This window comes from Salmo salar, chromosome 13, assembly GCF_965601325.2.
Source record: "Salmo salar chromosome 13, fSalSal1, whole genome shotgun sequence".
In the NCBI taxonomy this organism is placed as follows: domain Eukaryota; kingdom Metazoa; phylum Chordata; class Actinopteri; order Salmoniformes; family Salmonidae; genus Salmo; species Salmo salar.
The window spans coordinates 16,244,253-16,267,545 of NC_138303.1; the positions used below are offsets into that span (position 1 = coordinate 16,244,253).

At 41.7% G+C, this 23,293-nt stretch overlaps 1 protein-coding gene across 3 annotated transcripts in view; it reads left to right on the plus strand.

The window, feature by feature from the left end:
- The window catches only part of LOC106566493 (plexin A3-like), a 161,411-nt gene that overhangs the window by 43,686 nt on the left and 94,432 nt on the right, over window positions 1-23,293 (plus strand). For all 3 annotated transcript variants that reach the window (XM_014134573.3, XM_014134572.3, XM_014134574.3), the window contains exon 4: window positions 19,507-19,647. In XM_014134573.3, coding sequence (XP_013990048.2) covers window positions 19,507-19,647 — 141 coding nt within the window. The remainder of the gene's footprint in view (window positions 1-19,506; window positions 19,648-23,293) is intronic.

A 23,293-nucleotide genomic window follows, 5' to 3' on the forward strand; every position in this document is an offset into this window, starting at 1 on the left:
TGCAATATTCTGAGTAGATAGCTCGCCATCACGGGCTAGCTATTTTGACACCCACCAAGTTTGGCACTCACCAAACTCAGATTTACTATAAGAAAAATTGGATTACCTTTGCTGTTCTTCGTCAGAATGCACTCCCAGGACTTCTACTTCAATAACAAATGTTGGTTTGGTTCAAAATAATCCATAGTTATGTTCAAATATCCTCTGTTTTGTTCGTGCGTTCAAGACACTATCCGAAGGGTAACGAAGGGTGACGCGCCAGCGCGTATCGTGACAAAAAAAATCTAAATATTCCATTACCATACTTCGAAGCATGTCAAACGCTGTTTAAAATCAATTTTTATGCGATTTTTCTCGTAAAAAAGCGATAATATTCCGACCGGGAAACCCTGTTTTCGTTCAAAGACTAAAAATCTAAAATGGACTCTTCACGTGCACGCGCGCCCCGTCTCATTGTTCTCAGATCGACCACTTACCAAATGCGCTACTCTTTTTCAGCCATGGCCTGCAAAGTCATCATTCAACATTCTGCCGCCTTCTGAGAGCCTATGGGAGCCGTAGGAAGTGTCACGTTACAGCAGAGATCCTCAGTTTTCAATAAAGAGAGTGTAGAAGGCCAAGAAATGGTCAGAGAGGGCACTTCCTGTTTGGAATCTTCTCAGGTTTTTGCCTGCCATATGAGTTCTGTTATACTCACAGACACCATTCAAACAGTTTTAGAAACTTTAGGGTGTTTTCTATCCAAATCAAACAATTATATGCATATTCTAGTTTCTGGGCAGTAGTAATACCCAGATTAAATCGGGTACGTTTTTTATCCGGCCGTGCAAATACTGCCCCCTACCCTAGAGAGGTTAAACAAATCAAAATATATTTTATATTTGGGATTCTTCAAAGTAGCCACCCTTTGCCTTGATGACAGCTTTGCACAATCTTGGCATTCTCTCAACCATCTTCACCTGTAATGCTTTTCCATCAGTCTTGAAGGAGTTCCCACATATGCTGATCACTTGTTGGCTGCTTTTCCTTCACTCTGCGGTCCAACTCATCACAAACCATCTCAATTGGGTTGAGGTCTGGTGATTGTGGAGGCCATGTCATCTGATGCAGCCCTCCATCCCTCTCCTTCTTGGTCAAATAGCCCTTACACAGCCTGGAGGTGTGTTGGGTCATTGTCCTGTTGAAAAACAAATGATAGTCCCCCTAAGCTCAAATAGTAAAAAATAAAGAAAAACCGTTGAATGAGTAGGTGTGTCCAAACTTTTGACTGGAACTGTAATTTACCGCTCGGTGCCCCTGTCAAGCTATTTCTTTGATCATACGATGAAGGTGGATGACAAAACTGATCTTTATTTGCAAATTAATTGAATCAACTTTCCGATAGGCAAAACTACGAATAGAGATGATGGAGAATGAGTACTGGTTGTGGCAACACTGTACTCTACTGTGCCAAAGCCCTGTATTCCTGACAGTCAGAGAGAGATTCAACAACAGCACTGAAGTGTTTTAACCAGGAGAGTGCCTCACGCTAAACTCCACAAACTCTGTGTTTAAACATCGGGACATACAGTATCTGTTGTTTGCCCTTCCAGACAGTCTACACCATTTCTACTCAAAATGACTGAAATTAATCTGACAGATTAGAACTGCCACTTGGATGATTACAGCATAGCTTGTCAAGCAGATACTGTGTACACAGCTGGGGATGAACCTTGTATAGGCCAGGGGTTAGGCCATGGATAAGGCCAGGGTTTAGGCCAGGTGGAAGTCCAGGGTTTAGGCCAGATCACAAATGTTGGTCTGTCAAACGGGGGAAAAAATGTAATCAAATTAATAGCAGGATTTTCTGAATTCCCTCAAATGAAGCTGTAATTTAAGGTTTTTCATAGAAAAACATTACATGAATATTGACGTCTTGATTTTGTCTATGGGATGTCTTCAGTGAATTTTGAACACTTTCAGACAATGCGATTAAACGAGATTAAAAATGATTTGTGCACTAAAATAACAGATTAACTCCAACAGCCCCAACAACAGATTAAACACATTTTGGACAAGGGATCGGTGTAAAAAGTTTAGAGAGTTCAATACAATACAATATTATCTATCCACAATGTATGTTCTTAACCCGAAATATATCAACAGCTAAAAGCATTGTATTTGGGACAAATCATTCTCTAAACCCTAAAGCTTGTAATGAATAATGTGCCAATCAAGCAAGTTGAGGAGACTAAACTGCTTGAAGTAACCCTAGATTGTAAACTGACATGGTTTAAACATTCTGATGCAATGGAAGCTAGTACGGAGAGAGGTGATAAAGTGCTGCTCTGCTTTCTTGATATCACAATCAGCTAAACAAGTCCTACAGGCCCTAGTTTTATCACACCTGGACTACTGCCCATTTTTATGGTCAACTGTCACAAAGTAGAACATAGGGGAATTCCAGTTGGCCCAGAACAGAGCAGCACAGCTGGCCCTTAAATGTACACAGAGGGCTAATATCAATAACATGAATGTCAATCTCTCCTGGTTCAAAGTAGAGAGATTGACTGCATCACTACTTGTCTTTGTGAGAGGTATTGACGTGTTGAAAGCACCAAACTGTCTGTTCAAACAACTAACAAGCAGCTCAGACACCCATACATACCCCACAAGACATGCCACCAGGGGTCTTTTCACAATCCCCAAGTCCAAAAACAGACTCTGGGAAACACGCGGTACTATATAGAGCCATGACTACATGGAACTCTCTTCCATATCAAGGAACTCAAACGAGCAGAAAAATCTGGGAAAACCCCCCGCATAAAACGACACCTCAGGGCACAATGCGGACTGTGAAGAGGCACAGATACTCTACTGTGGTGTTGTGGATTTTATATTGTACATTTATAATAAGAGAGTAATAATGTAATAATGTATTAATGTATTTTATGATGTATTGTGTCATTTCTGTTGTGTTTTAGTGTGATGTCATTGTTTTCACTCCGTTTGGACCCCAGGAAGAGTAGCTGCTGCCAATAGGGATCCTAATAAATACGAACAAATACTACATACTAAACACTTAGAAAGCTCACAGGGATATTGGTATCCCATCAATAATCAATTTCTTCAATTCAATTCTTATATTCCCCAAATGTTTTGAACATACACTAAATACACTGTAATTTAATCTTTAAAAAACAGCAAAATTGTCTCTCTGCCCCATGGCAAAATGTGTATAATTTCAAGAAATTTGCTTTAAAACTGCAACATTTTCTCTCCGCCCAAGGCAAAATGTGTAGAATTGCAGAAAATGATCTCTCTTATTCCATTGTGCTTTCCCAGGGCCTGAGACTTGTCCAGCCATGCACTGCAGAAGTCTTAGTAAAACTGCTTGTATGCTATTTGTATTGCACTCTTAAGTAGAATAATGTGTTCTGAATAACGTGTCCCTGATGAATTTGCTATCACAAAAAAGGTCCCTGAAGAAAAAACGTTTGAGAACCCATGGTATAGGCTACTGTAGTTAATTCCCCACGAAAAACAATTGTAACTTCTTGCATTTACTGCTACAGGTTTGTAAGTCAACGACATACAAAATATTATTTTATTACAACGATATGACTGCACATATATATATTTTTTTAAACCTCTAAATACAATGGCCATAGAACAATTCACCAACCTGCCCGATGATTAATAATGTTTCAAAAAGTACCCACATTCTTCACTGGAACAGGTAGTAGGTTCGTTCGGTGAAAGTCCTTACAGATAATGTGTCAAGTTAAGAGCTCTGGCATTTTGTTTGCATTTCCTGTTTCCTGCTTTTGTAGGTTCACACATAATGGATCATAAAAAGGGGTACTCACTCCATTTTAATCTCAATGATACTACACATAAATAGTCTTGATTGTTTTCCCTAGCCCTAGGACAGTCCTAACAGGCCCTGTGGACAGCTATTTGCTTTTAATACGTCACACTGTTCACGTTGTAGACAGTGAGAGAGCTGTCAAACATTGTTCAAGATTTGATGGAAATTAAGTTCCCTGGACTGTGGTCCTGATAACATAAACACTGTCGGTCTACTCAAAACAGCCCTCAGCTCAGACAATGTGCCAGTTCACTTTTAGGGGTGAATTCCTAACATGAGGATGTGCTAAATCAACAAGCAATTTCCTGCTTAATTAATTCCCAAATTAAGTGCAGTATCATGTTTAGCGTGTTTGTGGCTGGCCTGGAGGTGGAACGTGGATTGGCTTATTGGACTTTTAGGAGTCTCGTTGGGGTCGTAGACAAAAGTTTAGCTCCTTTTTGCTGGAGCCTTGACAGAGACTCCTGATTAAGTGTGTGTGTGTGCGCGTGTGTGCGCGTGCGTGTGTGTGTGTCATATCCCTGCTGTGAGATGGCTGGGCAGTCCACTGACAGTCCCTTGGCTCCAGCCCAGTACCTGAGGAGTGACTGCTGGCCACTCGTTCCGCTGAGATCACTGGTGCCTGACCAGACTCTGCTTCCTGACAGCACTTCTTGAAAGGGAACATTCCTGGAACACTACTTCTTCGAGGCCTGAGTGGAATTCACAGCCCATCACTGACTGGTTCTCTGGTTAAAATACAGTCGTTATTTTAGAACAAACAGGAAGCAAGATCTCATCACCACTGTTTTGATCCATCTGCAACCAATTGACAAGTTGGTTTCCTACAATAATAAAACAATGATAGGTTAACTAGCAAGGATAACAGCTAGAGACATGTTTTGGTGAGATCATGATTACTCAGTCATTTGCGTAGTGATTGTGATTAAGGGATAGTGACTCAGCAATTTGACCGAAGTGCAACACTTAGACATGTACAGTGCATTCGGAAAGTTACAGCCTTATTCTAAAATGGATTACAATGTATTTTTTCAAATCAATCTACACACAATACCCCAAAATGACAAAGCAAAAACAGGTTTTTAGAAATGTCTTCAAATTTATCAAAAAAAACAACTGAAGTTTACTTAAGTATTCAGAACCTTCACTCTGTATTTTGTTTAAGCACCTTTGGCAGCGATTACAGCCTCAAGTCTTCTTGGGTTTGACGCTACAAGCTTGGCACACCTGTATTTGGGGAGTTTCTCACGTTCTTCTCTGCAGACGCTTTCAAGCTCTGCAAGGTTGGATGGGGAGCGTCGCTGCACAGCTATTTTCAGGTCTCTCCAGAGATGTTCTATCGGGTTCAAGTCCGGGCTCTGGCTGGGCCACTCAAGGACGTTCAGAGACTTCTCCCGAAGCCACTCCTGCATTGTCTTGGCTGTGTGCTTAGGGTTGTTGTCCTGTTGGAAGGTGAACCTCAGACCCCAGTCTGAGGTCCTGAGCGCTCCCGAGCAGATTTTCATCAAGGACGTCTCTGTACTTGGATCCGTTCATCTTTCCCTCGATCCTGACTAGTCTCTTAGTCCTTGCTGCTGAAAAACATCCCCACAGCATGATGCTGCCACCACCATGCTTCACCGTAGGGATGGTGCCAGGTTTCCTCCAGACGTGACACTTGGCATTCAGGCCAAATTGTTCAATCTTGCTTTCATCAGACCAGAGAATCTTGTTTCTCATGGTCTGAGAGTCCTTTAGGTGCCTTTTTGGCAAACCCCAAATGGGCTGTCATGTGCCTTTTAGTGAGGAGTCGATTCCGTCTGGCCATTCTACCATAAAGGCCTGATTGATGGAGTGGTGCAGAGATGGTTGTCCTTCTAGAAGGTTTTCCCATCTCCTCAGAGGAACTCTGGAGCTCTGTCAGAGTGACCATTGGGTTCTTGCTCACCTCCCTGACCGAGGCCCTTTTACCCCAATTGCTCAGTTTCTTCCATGTAAGATTCATGGAGGCCACTGTGTTCTTGGGGACATTCAATGCTGCAGACATTTTGTGGTACCCTTCCCCAGATCTGTGCCTTGTCACAATCCTGTCCTGGAGCTCTACGGACAATTCCTTCCACCTCATGACTTGGTTTTTGCTCTGACATGTACTGTCAACTGTGGGACCTTATATAGACAGGTGTGTGCCTTTCCAAATCATGTCAAATCAATTGGATTTACCACAGGTGGACTCCAATTAAGTTGTAGAAACATCTCAAGGATGATCATTGGAAACAGGATGCACCTGAGCTCAATTTCGAATCTCATAGCAAAGGGTCTGAATACTTATGTAAATAAGGTATTTCTGTTTAAATGTGGTATTGTGTGTAGATTGATCAATAATTGTTTTTATTTAATACATTTTATAATAAGGCTGTAACGTTGTTACGTTAACTGTGTTAACTGTGGAAAAGGGGAAGGGGTCTGAATACTTTCCCGAACGCACTGTATCGCCGAGCCCCTGAACAAGGCAGTTAACCCAGTGTTCCTAGGCTGTCATTGTAAATAAGAATTTGTTCTTAACTGACTTGCCTAGTTAAATAAAGGTTAAATAAAAAAATAAAAAAAGAGATGTAAGGCTTTCCCAAAAACCTTCTCAATTAAATGTTAACTACAAAGTAGCCTATGCCTACCTGGCAGAATGATATCATGATTATTTGCATCAATCCAGTGGCCATTTGATTTGCAAACTTTGCATAACCAAACAATGGTCTCTTCCTGGCACCCTTGCGTCAATCTAACTAACATAATACAAAAAATCCCCATTAAAATCTGTCAGTTTAAGATAGAGATAGAATGTTTTTTGCATGGGCTGCATCTTAATCCACAGCATCAGCCTATGTCGGCGTTCCGCATCTGCGGTGAAAGGTGGCATAGCTAGAGCGGTGTTTGTCAGACCTTGAGACATCCCGAAAATTGGTTTTCTCACGAATACGTCTGTAGCATCTGAACGGGTTGGCCTACAAACTATTATGACCACTCTATGGAAAGGGGAGACTCTCATGAAGTTAAACCAAAAATAAGGGGTTAAATATGTGTACAAAAAACATTATATATATATCCTGAGCTTTCTTATCTCTTCTAGATATAGGACAGACACTTCAAAACCTTGTTTCTTATGATACATTTTTTGAGTGTCTTTTTTGGCCATTTATGAATGCTTTGTTCACTGCGTTTCTATGGGCTATAGTAGTAAAGGCCAAATTCAAAATTGCATCAAATAATATTTCTATATATATTTTATATATATATATATATACCTAAAGGGGTCCTAAAATTAAAAATCAAATTGTTAAATGATTCATGGTATGACCATCTTAAAACAATTCCATATGTTAGATTTGTACCCCCCCCCCCCACCCCCCCCCCCCTCTTTAGAGGCTACACCTACACCTTATTCTCAGACCTAAATAGTCTTCTGATGTGGTTAAACGTTGCTGTGGACTTAGGGAGAGAGAAAAAAAGTGATTTTTAGTTAGGAAAAAAAAAAAAACTGGGAAAAACTGAAACCTGGAAAAACAAAATGGAATTGGGGGAAAAACTTACAGAATCAGGCAAAAAAATTCTGAGATTTTATCAGGCCCTACTAATAAACCAACCTGTGCTGCACCAGTGTTGTGTTTTTTCTGCATGCCATTTACAGTAAGCATGAATACTAGACCATAGAGAAAGACTGTAGTTATGGTTGTTGGTAAGAGAGATAAGGACCATAGAGAAAGACTGTAGTTATGGTTGTTGGTAAGAGAGATAAGAACCATAGAGAAAGACTGTAGTTATGGTTGTTGGTAAGAGAGATAATGACCATAGAGAAAGACTGTAGTTATGGTTGTTGGTAAGAGAGATAAGAACCATAGAGAAAGACTGTAGTTATGGTTGTTGGTAAGAGAGATAATGACCATAGAGAAAGACTGTAGTTATGGTTGTTGGTAAGAGAGATAATGACCATAGAGAAAGACTGTAGTTATGGTTGTTGGTAAGAGAGATAAGGACCATAGAGAAAGACTGTAGTTATGGTTGTTGGTAAGAGAGATAAGAACCATAGAGAAAGACTGTAGTTATGGTTGTTGGTAAGAGAGATAAGGACCATAGAGAAAGACTGTAGTTATGGTTGTTGGTAAGAGAGATAAGGACCATAGAGAAAGACTGTAGTTATGGTTGTTGGTAAGAGAGATAAGGACCATAGAGAAAGACTGTAGTTATGGTTGTTGGTAAGAGAGATAAGGACCATAGAGAAAGACTGTAGTTATGGTTGTTGGTAAGAGAGATAAGAACCATAGAGAAAGACTGTAGTTATGGTTGTTGGTAAGAGAGATAAGGACCATAGAGAAAGACTAGGCTGGTGAGAGCCACTCTATGATGCTTGGCTTGTGGAGGACCTCTATGTGGGAGCACACAGATTCCACCCTCCCGTCCTAGGGTCAGAGATGAGGACTTCTGGGAATCACATGAGGACAACACGCCAACCAAGAGCTGCTTGGCCACTGAAGCATGCCAGTATGGAACAGAGCAACACTACAACATGGTTGGTTGGGGATGAGGGCCAACATATTAAAGAGATACTTCAAAAGAGGCCTTGTTTCACCTAAGTGTATCTCTTGATGTCGTTAGAGAAGTAGGTAAGTAGTGTGAAGAGTCTGAGGACTGTGTCACATAAAATAAAAATTTGTGTCACATTTGTTTGACACCCTTCATAATTAGGTTTTTACTGTGAACATGGTTGTTATAACCAATATTTGCTGACTTTGTTCAAACCAGATTTAATTTATATTGTACCGCAAGGCATGCACAGTATTACACAGCTTTCAGTAACAAATTGGGGTCAGTATCATGTCTGTGTAGCTGATGTTCTATATGAGGCAGCAATTTGAGAATCCTGTTGACCTCTACACACAGCCTACAATTAGTTTTAATGAAGACTAATTGAAAGAAACAGACAAGACATTTAATTGTCTGTACAAAAATGTGTTGTGTGTCTAACCCTGTTCCTTCCTGTTACTTCCTCACTGTCATAAAACAGACATACCACAGACGCACCACAGATCCCTGTTGACAGGGGGTTCAGAGGTCAGGACAGTTCAGGGCTCACAGAGACACAGCCACATTAAGGTGGAAGAAAGGAATGGGCCATTTGTTTTAAAACCTTGAGCTGGTCCTCAGGCTATGTGGCCGTGGAGCTGTGGAGCGGAGCTGGAACAAAGCAGGTGTTGAGTGTGAGCGAAGATGGGGAGCCATCTCTGTTTTCTGGGTCTGTAGTGCTTTTAGCCTGATCTGACTAGCTGGCTGGGGGGGAGGGGGGGGGGGAGACGAGACAGGATAAGGCTCCTAATTGAATCATCGGCCCTTCGTTCGGTTCCCGGGGTGCAGGGCTTTGTGTCCTCCCTTCTCTTAAGAGGATAAATGGGCAGATTGAGGATTTTGACCTCGTCTCACGAACCAAGAGCTTTCAGGTTTAATGTAAAATAGATTTCCCTCTTACACAAAAGGGTAGCCATTTTTTGGAGAAAATGAAACTAAGTGCAGTAGTGTATCCCAGGCTAATAATCTGATAAGGAAACAGTGATGTTTTTCACCCCCTCTGTTTTCAAATGTCTAGTAACAGCATGTAGAGGTGTATCTCTGTTCAGTAATATGGCACACGAAGACATACATTCTGAACATACAATAAATATTACTTCACCTAAACTGCTGCTTCTATGTATTCTTCAACTGGAATATACTTAGCAGACTTGTGTTCTTCAACTGGAATATACTCGGTAGACTTGTATTCTTCAACTGGAATATACTCAGTAGACTTGTATTCTTCAACTGGAATATACTCAGTAGACTTGTATTCTTCAACTGGAATATACTCAGTAGACTTGTATTCTTCAACTGGAATATACTCAGTAGACTTGTATTCTTCAACTGGAATATACTCAGCAGACTTGTATTGTTAAACTGGAATATACTCAGTAGACTTGTATTCTTCAACTGGAATATACTCAGTAGACTTGTATTCTTCAACTGGAATATACTCAGCAGACTTGTATTCTTAAACTGGAATCTACTCAGCAGACTTGTATTCTTTAGCTGGAATATACTCAGCAGATAGGTATTCTTCAACTGGAATATACTCAGTAAACTTGTACAGTCGTGGCCAAAATTTTTGAGAATTACACAAATATTAATTTTCACAAAGTCTGCTGCCTCAGTTTGTATGATGATAATTTGCATATACTCCAGAATGTTATGAAGAGTGATCAGATGAATTGCAATTAATTGCAAAGTCCCTCTTTGCCATGCAAATGAACTGAATCCCCCAAAAACATTTCCACTGCATTTCAGCCCTGCCACAAAAGGACCAGCTGACATCATGTCAGTGATTCTCTCGTTAACACAGGTGTGAATGTTGGCAAGGACAAGGCTGGAGATCACTCTGTCATGCTGATTGAGTTCGAATAACAGACTGGAAGCTTCAAAAGGAGGGTGGTGCTTGGAATTATTGTTCTTCCTCTGTCAACCATGGTTACCTGCAAAGAAACACGTGCTGTCATTATTGCTTTGCACAAAAAGGGCTTCACAGGCAAGGATATTGCTGCCAGTAAGATTGCACCTAAATCAACCATTTATCGGATCATCAAGAACTTCAAGGAGAGCGGTTCAATTGTTGTGAAGGAGGCTTCAGGGCGCCCAAGACAGTCCAGCAAGCGCCAGGACCGTCTGCTAAAGTTCATTCAGCTGCGGGATCGGGGCACCACCAGTACAGAGCTTGCTCAGGAATGGCAGCAGGCAGTTGTGAGTGCATCTGCACGCACAGTGAGGTGAAGACTTTTGGAGGATGGCCTGGTGTCAAGAAGGGCAGCAAAGAAGCCACTTCTCTCCAGGAAAAACATCAGGGACAGACTGATATTCTGCAAAAGGTACAGGGATTGGACTGCTGAGGACTAGGGTAAAGTCATTTTCTCTGATGAATCCCCTTTCCGATTGTTTGGGGCATCTGGAAAAAAGCTTGTCCGGAGAAGACGAGTTGAGCGCTACCGTCAGTCCTGTGTCATGCCAACAGTAAAGCATCCTAAGACCATTCATGTGTGGGGTTGCTTCTCAGCCAAGGGAGTGGGCTCACTCACAATTGTGCCTAAGAACACAGCCATGAATAAAGAATGGTACCAACACATCCTCCAAGAGCAACTTCTCCCAACCATCCAGGAACAGTTTGGTGACGAACAATGCCTTTTCCAGCATGATGGAGCACCTTGCCATAAGGCAAAAGTGATAACTAAGTGGCTCGGGGAACAAAACATCGATATTTTGGGTCCATGGCCAGGAAACTCCCCAGACCTTAATCCCATTGAGAACCTTAATCCCATTGGTCAATCCTCAAGAGGCGGGTGGACAAACAAAAACCCACAAATTCTGACAAACGCCAAGCATTGATTATGCAAGAATGGGCTGCCATCGGTCAGGATGAGGCCCAGAAGTTAATTGACAGCATGCCAGGGTGGATTGCAGAGGTCTTGACAAAGAAGGATCAACACTGCAAATATTGACTCTTTGCATCAACTTCATGTAATTGTCAATAAAAGCCTTTGCAACTTAGAACAGAAACCAGAGGATTGAATATAAAGTACCAGTCCAAAGTATGCTCATTAAAGGTTTTTTTCTTTATTTTTAGTATTTTCTACATTGTAGAATAATAGTGAAAACATCAAAACTATGAAATAACACATATGGAATCATGTAGTAACCAAAAAAGTGTTAAACAAATCAAAATATATTTTATATTTGAGATTCTTCAAAGTAGCCACCCTTTGCCTTGATGTCAGCTTTGCACACTCGTGGCATTCTCTCCACCAGCTTCAATTAACAGATGTGCCTTGTTAAAAGTTAATTTGTGGAATTTCTTTCCTTCTTAATGCGTTTGAGACAATCAGTTGTGTTGTGACAGGGTAAGGGTGGTATACAGAAGATAAGGGCAGTAGTGTATCCCAAGCGTATTCTCTGGGCTCCAGAATGTTCATTAGCTATAGTCACATTGTGCCAGCAGGAATTATTTTGTCAGGATTTAGAGGGCATAGACCATGGTTATTGTGTTCAACTCTTTTATTATATATACTCAGCGGACAGTTTTTTTGGTACACCACCCCGCTCATGAAAATGGATCGCCCCTACAGACAGTGAGTCACGTGACCGGGGCTTGCTATATTAAGCAGGCAGACAGGCACTGAGGCATTCAGTTACTGTTCGATTAAACCTTAAAATGGGCAAAACTAGTGACCTAAGCGACTTTGAGTGTGGTATGATCGTCAGTGCCATGCACGTTGGTTCCAGTATCTCAGAAACGTCCAGCCTCCTGGGCTTTTCACACACAACAGTGTCTAGGGTTTACCGAGAATGCTGCGACAAACAAAAAACATCCAGTCAGCGGCAGTCCTGTGGGTGAAAACAGCTTGTTGATAAAAGAGGTCCAAGGTGAATAGCAAGAATCGTGCAAGCTAACAGGCGGGCCACAAACAGACAAATAATTGCGCAGTACAACAGTGGTGTGCAGAACGACATCTTGGAACGCACAACTTACTTGTCAAGGATAGGCTATTGCAGCAGACTACCACAACTATGAACAAGAAGAAGCGGCTTCTGTGGGTACGCAATCACTAACACTGGACAATTGAGGAGTTGAAAAACATTGCCTCGTCTGCCGAATTCCAGTTTTGTCAAACTGACGACAGAGTCAGGATTTGGCATAAGCAGCATGAGTCCATGGACCCATCCTGCCTGGAGTCAACAGTACAGGCCAGTGGTGTACTGATGTGGGGAATGTTTTCCTGGCACACGTTAGGTCCCTTGATACCAATTGAGCAACGTTGGAACACCACACTTTGTAGAATCAATACCCCCAAGAATTCAGGCTGTTCTGAATGCAAAGGGGGGGGGGGGGGGGTCTGACCCAGTACTAGCCCCATACAAAAATTCCCAGTAATATACCCACCCTTTGCAACCCTAGGTAAAACAGACAATATAAATAGTTGAACAGTTCAATTCAGCTGCGTTCAGTGCTTGCTGTCTGCGGTAAGAATTCTGTATAGAGGGCAACTAAATGAAGAATTACATTGAGTTGATCTAATATAAAACATTTTCTGCATTCCCTTTGTGGAAAACCACTATAGTATGTTCCAGTCTCCCTTCACTCAATAAAAACAATCCTACCAAAGGATGGTTTTCAAGCCATTTCTTAATATGACCACATTTAGAGTCCCTGCCATTTGTCACAGGCAGAAATGTGACTGATATTTAGGAAAGGATTTGACAAATGGACTGTAAAGCACTTTAACAGTTCCAGTGTTCACAGTAAATGTCTTCCTGTCGATGGAAGGGGGAGGTATTGTACCTTCCCTCTTAAGTAATTTCTATTTTCATTTTACAATGAAGGACTAAGATGGTGTAATTTCTCTCATCCTTCATCCTCCCTCTTTCTCTTTTCACCCTGATGAATGGCCTCCTCTTTCCTCCTGAGGGCAGACAAGCCTTCCTGTTGTGATTGGCAGTTAAGTCAACAACCCCTGGCCTGACCTCTGATTCATAGTGCTCCTTACCCTATCCAGTTCCACCTTTATTAATTCACATGTTTGTTGCCCTTTTTAAAATGTCATCACTTTCCCACATTTCGCTTGTATGGCTGCGCCCTGGGCCAGCGGCCTGTGTATTCTCACAGCCCTGGAACACAGACAGATGCATCATGCCCATAGGGGGCACATGCCCCCTCAGAATGTTAAACTTTTTGTTAATGTTGTTTCTCTAATACCACTAGCCACTTAGAAATGTTAGGAAGTTGGCTTTAGCTAGCCCATGTAGGTTCCCAATCTCATAACTAGCATTCCAAGTATCCATTTCAGACTATCAAGTTAAAGTAGCTATATAGCTTGTCTATCTGTTACACAGAGTGGAACAGGGGAACCCAAGAGCAGACTCAGACGAGGAGACTGGGATGAAGTAACCAAGGTATTTATTGACACACAGGGTAGAGATGGAGTGCAGGCCAGGGGAAGCTCAGGTGGGTTGCAGGAAACTAGGTGCAGAGGCTGAGGCTGGAGCGAGAGGGGGTGAGACAGGGTAAGCAGGTCCGGAGGGGAATCTAAGGGAGTAATAGAGTGGGGAATCCAGGACAGGGTAGCAGGATGATGATACGTGGAACTGGAGACAGGGACCAGAGTCAGAGCGGGCAGAACTGTAGTGGAGAGGAAAATAGCATCAGGCAAGGAAACCAGGCACAACAGGCTCTATCAGTAACAAACAGCTAGAAGAGTAGACTGAGCAGAGATTACGATCTGGCAGCATGGAAGTGGCAGGACTGAGTATTTGTAGAGGTCTAGATTATGGAACAGGTTGCAGCTGGTGGGTATCTGCTCTGACTCCAGCACACCTGTCTCTGCCCACACAATCACACACACACAGAGGGAGAGGGAGAGAATACTGGGGGAGTGGCGCAGGTCAAGGAGACACAGGATGAGCAGTAGAGGGCGTGGCAGGAGCAGATGTAACACTATCTTAGCTGGCATGCCTGCCATCAAGGTTGGTAGACATTAGAAAAGCAACCAAGTGAATAGGACTCACTGTACTGAATAAGACTGACATTCCTTTCAATCTTTTGAGCAGAGATGCAGAGAGGCATATTTAGCCTCTCTAGGGAAGGTGGGACGAAATCGTCCCACCTACGTAACAGCCAGTGGAATCCCGTGGCGCGTTATTCAAATACCTTAGAAATGCTATTACTTCAATTTCTCAAACATATGACTATTTTACACCATTTTAAAGACAAGACTCTTGTTAATCTAACCACACTGTCCGATTTCAAAAAGGCTTTACAACGAAAGCAAAACATTAGATTATGTCAGCAGAGTACCCAGCCAGAAATAATCAGACACCCATTTTTCAAGCTAGCATATAATGTCACATAAACCCAAACCACAGCTAAATGCAGCACTAACCTTTGATGATCTTCATCAGATGACAATCCTAGGACATTATGTTATACAATACATGCATGTTTTGTTCAATCAAGTTCATATTTATATAAAAAACCAGCTTTTTACATTAGCATGTGACGTTCAGAACTAGCATACCCACCGCAAACTTACGGTGAATTTACTAAATTACTCACGATAAACGTTCACAAAAAACATAACAATTATTTTAAGAATTATAGATACAGAACTCCTTTATGCATTCGCTATGTCCGATTTTAAAATAGCTTTTGCAATATTCTGAGTAGATAGCCCGGCATCACAGGGCTAGCTATTTAGACACCCACCAAGTTTAGCCCTCACCAAAGTCAGATTTACTATAAGAAAAATGTTATTACCTTTGCTGTTCTTCGTCAGAATGCACTCCCAGGACTTCTACTTCAATAACAAATGTTGGTTTGGTTCAAAATAATCCATAGTTATGTTCAAATATCCTCTGTTTTGTTTGTGCGTTCAAGACACTATCCGAAGTGTAAAGAAGGGTGACGCGCCCGACGCGTTTCGTGACAAAAGAATTCTAAATATTCCATTACCGTACTTCGAAGCATGTCAACCGCTGTTTAAAATCAATTTTTTATGCCATTTTTCTCGTAAAAAAGCGATCATATTCCGACCGGGAAACCATGTTTACGTTCAAAGAGAGAGAAAATAAAAACATGGGGTCGCCTCGTGCACGCGCCTCAGTCTCATTGTCCTCTGATAGACCACTTACCAAAGGCGCTAATGTTTTTCAGCCAGGGGCTGCAAAGACATGATTCAGCTTTTTCCCGGGTTCTGAGAGCCTATGGTAGCTGTAGGAAGTGTCACGTTACAGCAAAGATACTACATTTTCAATAAAGAGAGTCAAGAAGCCCAAGGAATGGTCAGAGAGGGCACTTCCTGTACAGAATCTTCTCAGGTTTTTGCCTGCCATATGAGTTCTGTTATACTCACAGACACCATTCAAACAGTTTTAGAAACTTTAGGGTGTTTTCTATCCAAAGCCAATAATTATATGCATATTCTAGTTTCTGGGCAGTAGTAATAACCAGATTAAATCGGGTACGTTTTTTATCCGGCCGTGCAAATACTGCCCCCTACCCTCAACAGGTTAGTTTCTTTAAAAAAATGACAACCAGTCAGTAGGATACAAATAGCTCAAAAGGTATGCTTAGGTATGCAGAAAAATAAACATATTTTTTTACATAGAATTAAGCATAATGATTATTGCTCGAGATTGCATGAAAAAGCTGTTTCATGTGTTCCTGAAGCTTCCACCCACCAGCCATCCTCACATACAGTACTTTGTGCTCCCTTAGATTTTTGTGGTGCATGACGCCCCTGGACAGAGATCAGAATTCTCACAACGCCCTGATTTCTCTAAAGTGTTTATATTCTGGTGCATGGAGAACCATATACGTAGCTACATAGATTTACTCTTACCCCTGTAACGCCATCTGGAGGATATGGAGAAATTTAAATAAAAGGATTAGGGGATAAATTCATGTTGTCATTTTTTATATATATCTCAAATGTAATCAAAAATGAAGATGTTCTCTTTCATTAAGTACAATTTTACAGAACAGTGAGTGTTGTTACGGAAATAATCAATTGATTTTCATATTTGCAGAAAACATGCAAGAATATCTATATAATATACAGTATCTCTCACCATATTCATGATACAGTGCAAAAATCTAAACAAACTGAAATAAGAGAGGGACAGAGAATACAGATTCACAGAGGAATAGAAATCAGCCTAACTAAACATGATTGGCCCTTAGAAAGAAGTCCTGATGAGCGATCCAAATCCATAGCAGACGAGCAACCAAACAAGCAGACCTATACCTCCTCTTTATTCCCTGCCACCATGACATCATTGTTTCCCTGCCACCATGACATCATTGTTTCCCTGCCACCATGCCATCGTTGTTTCCCTGCCACCATGACATCATTGTTTCCCTGCCACCATGACATCATTGTTTCCCTGCCACCATGCCATCGTTGTTTCCCTGCCACCATGACATCATTGTTTCCCTGCCACCATGACATCATTGTTTCCCTGCCACCATGACATCATTGTTTCCCTGCCACCATGACATCATTGTTTCCCTGCCACCATGACATCGTTGTTTCCATACCACCATGACATCATTGTTTCCCTGCCACCATGACATCGTTGTTTCCCTGCCACCATGACATCATTGTTTCCCTGCCACCATGACATCGTTGTTTTCCTGCCACCATGACATCATTGTTTCCCTGCCACCATGACATCATTGTTTCCCTGCCACCATGACATCGTTGTTTCCCTGCCACCATGACATCGTTGTTTCCCTGCCACCATGACATCATTGTTTCCCTGCCACCATGACATCATTGTTTCCCTGCCACCATGACATCATTGTTTCCCTGCAACCATGACAAAATTTGAATCACAGGGAGACAGGAGGAAATGTAATATTTATCTAAATTCCAATGACCTTCATCTGAGCTGTTTGATGTTGTCAAGAGGTCAGCACTCAGCAAGGACTCTGCATTTCAAACACTCCAACTAGACCGAGGAGGACATTAGCTTCCCAGAGACTCAGCTGTAGTTGCAATATGCCATCCTTCATTATGTCCTTTTCTCTGGAGGCTTGTGTAGGGTAGTTTCAGTGTACTGACTGCAGACAACTAGACCCACACTGTGTACTTTAGCTGGGTTATCTTCATGAAGCGTTGCTGCAGGATGGCCAGTGTTATTCTGAAATGGCTTGGGGACTGGTCACAAATAAGAAGAATAGTAATTAGGAATTTGGCAGATTTAATCAAATTGTTGTTCCATTAAAACAATACAGTGCTTTAATTTAGTCCAATGAACCTTGATTTATGACATCAGTGGTATTGTTCTGATTTAGCGTGTCATATTCCCACAGGGCTAGCTAACTGTACTGTACCATCAGGCCTGATAAACTGTATGCCACATGGTTTTACAGCATCAACCAGGGCAAGGACTTCACTCTGCTGTGTTTACATATTCCCAAGTCTTTAAACAGGCACAATAAAAGGTCAACTGTTAGAAAGTGGCTTACTATGGACCCGGCAGGTCCTGCATGGTGTGCAGGTTATTTTCCTTTACCTGCTTCAATGTCAGCAGTTTGCTAACTGTGAACTGGCTTTTTTCTGTGCGGTTCTTTGCTAGTTGTTTTGTAATGCTGCAGTGTTTCAGTTATGTTATTGCGGCCTAGTTTCAGTTACATTTCCTTGTTTTTACGCTATTTTGGAATTGGCACAAAAATACAGTTGGATGTAGTTTTTCTCCATAATTCCAACCCACTACATTGAGAGGATGAGTCCATGAAATGGGATTCTGAAACTATTGATCACGACGTCAACGACTTATGAGTAAGATTTTCTCCAGCGAATCAGAGCATTTTGCATCATAGCAATGAATGCCTGGATAGACTTGCGTAACAGCCATGGAAAGTGGTTTAACATCTCTTATTTGATATGTGTCAGAGGTATAAGCCCCAGGATCTATTTCATAAATTATCAGATGCCCTAGATAGAAAAAAGAGAAGAACTTGCTGGAGGAAAATGCTAATTGTGTCTGTTGTGGTAAACGCAGGCATTTGGAAGTTGTGAAAATGAGGAACGTAACAGCAGATAGCTGGGTGTGAGATGACTGCAGCTGGTATCACTTGAACTGACAAAGCGCAGACAATGACCGTCATATTTTCATCCCTGCTGTTCCACTGCTTTGGGGGGGTATGGTCTCCGTCTTGGCCAGCAACTCGTGACACCCAATATGGCAGCGTTCAACTAATGGATGCCACCTTGTCAACACTAATTACTAAGACTGCAGCAATGAGGAGGAAGCTAATTAACAGACTAACGATGTTTGTCACTTCAGGCTGACCCAGATATTTAGGAGAAAGCCAAGCTTGTCACCCTCACATTTTCTCCAGTTTATCTTTCCACAAATGTCTACATTTCTATTCCATGTTTTTTCAAAATGGAATCCTCTATATTTCAGCATTCATTTGGTTTATTTACCGTTCCATTCCTCCCTCTGTCATATTTCCGTCAAAATTGATTAGGATAGAAAAGCAAGCTGCCATTTTTTTCCTCTGAAATTAAGAATGTGAAAATAGGTGAGCTTTGCAGCAGCCATAACTGCAGTTGTCAGAGCTCAGAGTATTTATTCCCAATCACATCAAAGATGATGTGAATTTGACATTTTTAGAACTCCTTTACCCGCTCAATGTTCTAATTATCAGTGTAAGGAAACAGAAGGTGGTAATGATGAAACAGCGGGGGTTGTGTGTGTGTGTAACTGTGTATAGTAAGCATAATACATTTTTTGTACTGATCTTACATATTGAGACAATTCCTCCTCACCAGCCCCCCTCCCATCCATATTCAGAATTTATTTTCTAGGTCAGTGATAGAGCTGAGGATTTGTGGGAGGTTTGGGGAATGTTGTTTATGTCTGATTCAAAGCAAAATCAAAATAATGTTTCTGTTTCCAAACTTTGAAAAGTTCCCCATGTATAGTTTGGTTCACCAAAAAATATTCACAAAAAATATTACATTGTCGTGACTCTTCAAATAATAATCTGAAAAAAAGTATTAAATTATTTTGCAATTTGTTTAAATATCTGTCTCATTTTCCCTCAGATCCGAGTAGATGGCATACCTCCCCCGTCCCAGAGTGCTTTGCTGTATGAGACTGTTACAGTGGATGAAGGGAAACCTATTCTGCGGGACATGGTCTTCAGCCCTGACTACCAACACATCTACATGCTAAGTGACAAACAGGTGAGAGATACACACACACACACACACACACACACCAGATAGAATAAAGCACTGACCACCAAAGCCGATCCATAGGTTTATTTCAGGATGTGAGAATGGATGATTTATGAACTTATCCGTTGTGGAATGTTCCAGCATTAACCACCGCTAAGTTTAATTCAGTGTTGTCCTACTTTAAGAGATTCTCAAACCTTTATGTAATATAAGTTGAATGTGTATACAGACTATCTCTAACTGATTTACTTCTCCAGATATCTGCTTTTGTTTCACAGTCCCATTCATAATGCGTGTGAAAACATTTGTTCTGCGCTATGAAGACCTATCTTGGAATTATAAAAGATACGTTTGTCAAAAGGAATTGAATTAGACCCCGGCACTGTAAACAGTCTGCTTTGTTTTAAAACCCAACCGGAATTTCAGGTATGTTGTTTTAACATCTGCACGACTGGAAGACAGAATATGAAACACCAGTTCAATGTCTTTGAATTCTGCCTCAGCTGGTTCCCTATTAGGGAACTTTAGGGACGTGTCTCCATGGAAAGGCTTGCAGAATAGCTCTATTCTAAGAGGTCTTATTGTACAGAGGATAGGAAGGTTAACACACCAAGTTCCTCTGCAGTTGACTAGAAGAAATCCTCCTAGATTCAGTACATACAGCTGCACGCATTAATAATGCCGGTGCCCTGCATAATACATCTATCAGCTTATTCGTTTTCTTCATAATCGAGCAGTTTATTGAAAGGAAGGATGAATTGCTGTCGTTGTGCAGTTATCACAAAGATTTGATCTTTAGCCTTTCACTTTTTACCTCAGAAATAACGAAGTAAAGAGAGACAGTCCTCCAATGAGAAGACTTGTCTTTCTGATTTAGAAAAGGTCTGCGTAGTCAAAATGAAGACATATGATTTGTGTGTATGTGTATATATATATATATATATATGTGTGTGTGTACAGTCGTGGCCAAAAGTTTTGAGAATGACACAAATATTAATTTTCACAAAGTCTGCTGCCTCAGTTTGTATGATGGCAATTTGCATTTACTCCAGAATGTTATGAAGAGTGATCAGATCGATTGCAATTAATTGCAAAGTCCCTCTTTGCATGCAAATGAACTGAATCCCCCCGAAACATTTCCACTGCATTTCAGCACTGCCACAAAAGCAGTTGACATCATGTCAGTGATTCTTTCGTTAACACCGGTGTGAGTGTTGACGAGGACAAGGCTGGAGATCACTCTGTCATGCTGATTGAGTTTGAATAACAGACTGGAAGCTTCAAAAGGAGGGTGATGCTTGGAATAATTGTTCTTCCTCTGTCAACCATGGTTACCTGCAAGGAAACACGTGCCGTCATCATTGCTTTGCACAAAAAAGGGCTTCACAGGCAAGGATATTGCTGCCAGTAAGATTGCACCTAAATCAACCATTTATCGGATCATCAAGAACTTCAAGGAGAGCGGTTCAATTGTTGTGAAGAAGGCTTCAGGGCACCCAAGACAGTCCAGCAAGCGCCAGGACCGTCTCCTAAAGTTCATTCAGCTGCGGGATCGGGGCACCACCAGTACAGAGCTTGCTCAGGAATGGCAGCAGGCAGTTGTGAGTGCATCTGCACGCACAGTGAGGCAAAGACATTTGGAGGATGGCCTGGTGTCAAGAAGGACAGCAAAAAAGCCACTTCTCTCCAGGAAAAACATCAGGGACAGACTGATATTCTGCAAATATTCTGCAAAACAGGGATTGGACTGCTGAGAACTGCGATAAAGTCATTTTCTCTGATGAATCCCCTTTCCGATTGTTTGGGGCATCCGGAAAAAAAGCTTGTCCAGAGAAGACAAGGTGAGCACTACTATCAGTCCTGTGTCATGCCAACAGTAAAGCATCCTGAGACCATTCATGTGTGGGGTTGCTTCTCAGCCAAGGGAGTGGGCTCACTCCCAATTTTGCCTAAGAACACAGCCATGAATAAAGAATGGTACCAACACATCCTCCGAGAGCTACTTCTCCCAACCATCCAGGAACAGTTTGGTGATGAACAATGCCTTTTCCAGCATGATGGAGCACCTTGCCATAAGGAAAAAGTGATAACTAAGTGGCTCAGGGAACAAAACATCGATATTATGGGTCTATGGCCAGGAAACTCTCCAGACCTTAATCCCATTTAGAACTTGTGGTCAATCCTCAAGAGGCAGGTGGACAAGCAAAAACCCACAAATTCTGACAAACTCCAAGCATTGATTATGCAAGAATGGGCTGCCATCAGTCAGGATGTGGCCCAGAAGTTAATTGACAGCATGCCAGGGCGGATTGCAGAGGTCTTGACAAAGAAGGGTCAACACTGCAAATATTGACTCTTTGCATCAACTTCATGTAATTGTCAATAAAAGCTTTTGACACTTATGAAATGCTTGTAATTATACTTCAGTATTCCATAGTAACATCTGACAAAAATATCTAAAGACACTGAAGCAGCAAACTTTGTGGAAATTAATATTTGTGTCATTCTCAAAACTTTTGGCCACGCCTGTGTGTGTATGTGTGTGTGTGTATATATATATGTATGTATGTGTATATATGTATGTGTGTATATATATATATATATATATTAGTAGATATATATGAATACATACATATATAAACTCAGCAAAAAAAGAAACGTCCTCTCACTGTCAACTGCGTTTAATATCACCAAACTTAACATGTGTAAATATTTGTATGAACATAACAAGATTCAACAACTGAGACAGAAACTGAACAAGTTCCCCAGACACGTGACTAACAGAGGGGGGGGGGGGGGGGGCAAAATCAAAAGTAACAGTCAGTATCTGGTGTGGCCACCAGCTGCAGCATTAAGTACTGCAGTGCATCTCCTCATGGACTTTACCAGATTTGCCAGTTCTTGCTGTGAGATGTTACCCCACTCTTCCACCAAGGCACCTGCAAGTTCCCAGACATTTCTGGGGGGAATGGCCCTAGCCCTCACCCTCCAATCCAACAGGTCCCAGATGTGCTCAATGGGATTGAGATCCGGGCTCTTCGCTGGCTATGGCAGAACACTGACATTCCTGTCATGCAGGAAATCACGCACAGAACGATCAGTATGGCTGGTGGCATTGTCATGCTGGAGGGTCATGTCAGGATGAGCCTGCAGGAAGGGTACAACATGAGGGAGGAGGATGTCTTCCCTGTAACGCACAGCGTTGAGATTGCCTGCAATGACTCAGGACAATTGAGTCTGCACAATTGTTGACTTGCATAAAGCTGGAAAGGGTTACAAAAGTATCTCTAAAAGCCTTGGTGATCATCAGTCCATGGTAAGACAAATTGTCTATAAATGAAGTTCAGCACTGTTGCTACTCTCCCTAGGAGTGGCCATCCTGCAAAGATGACTGCAAGAGCACAGTGCATAGTGCTCAATGAGGTTAAGAAGAATCCTAGAGTGTCAGCTAAAGACTTACATAAATCTCTGGAACATGCTAACATCTCTGTTGATGAGTCTACGATACGTAAAGCACTAAACAAGAATGGTGTTCATGGGAGGACACCACGAAAGAAGCCACTGCTGTCCATTAAAAACATTGCTGCATGTCACATCAAAACCTCATCCCAACTGTAAAGTATGGTGGAGGGAGCATCATGGTTTGGGGCTG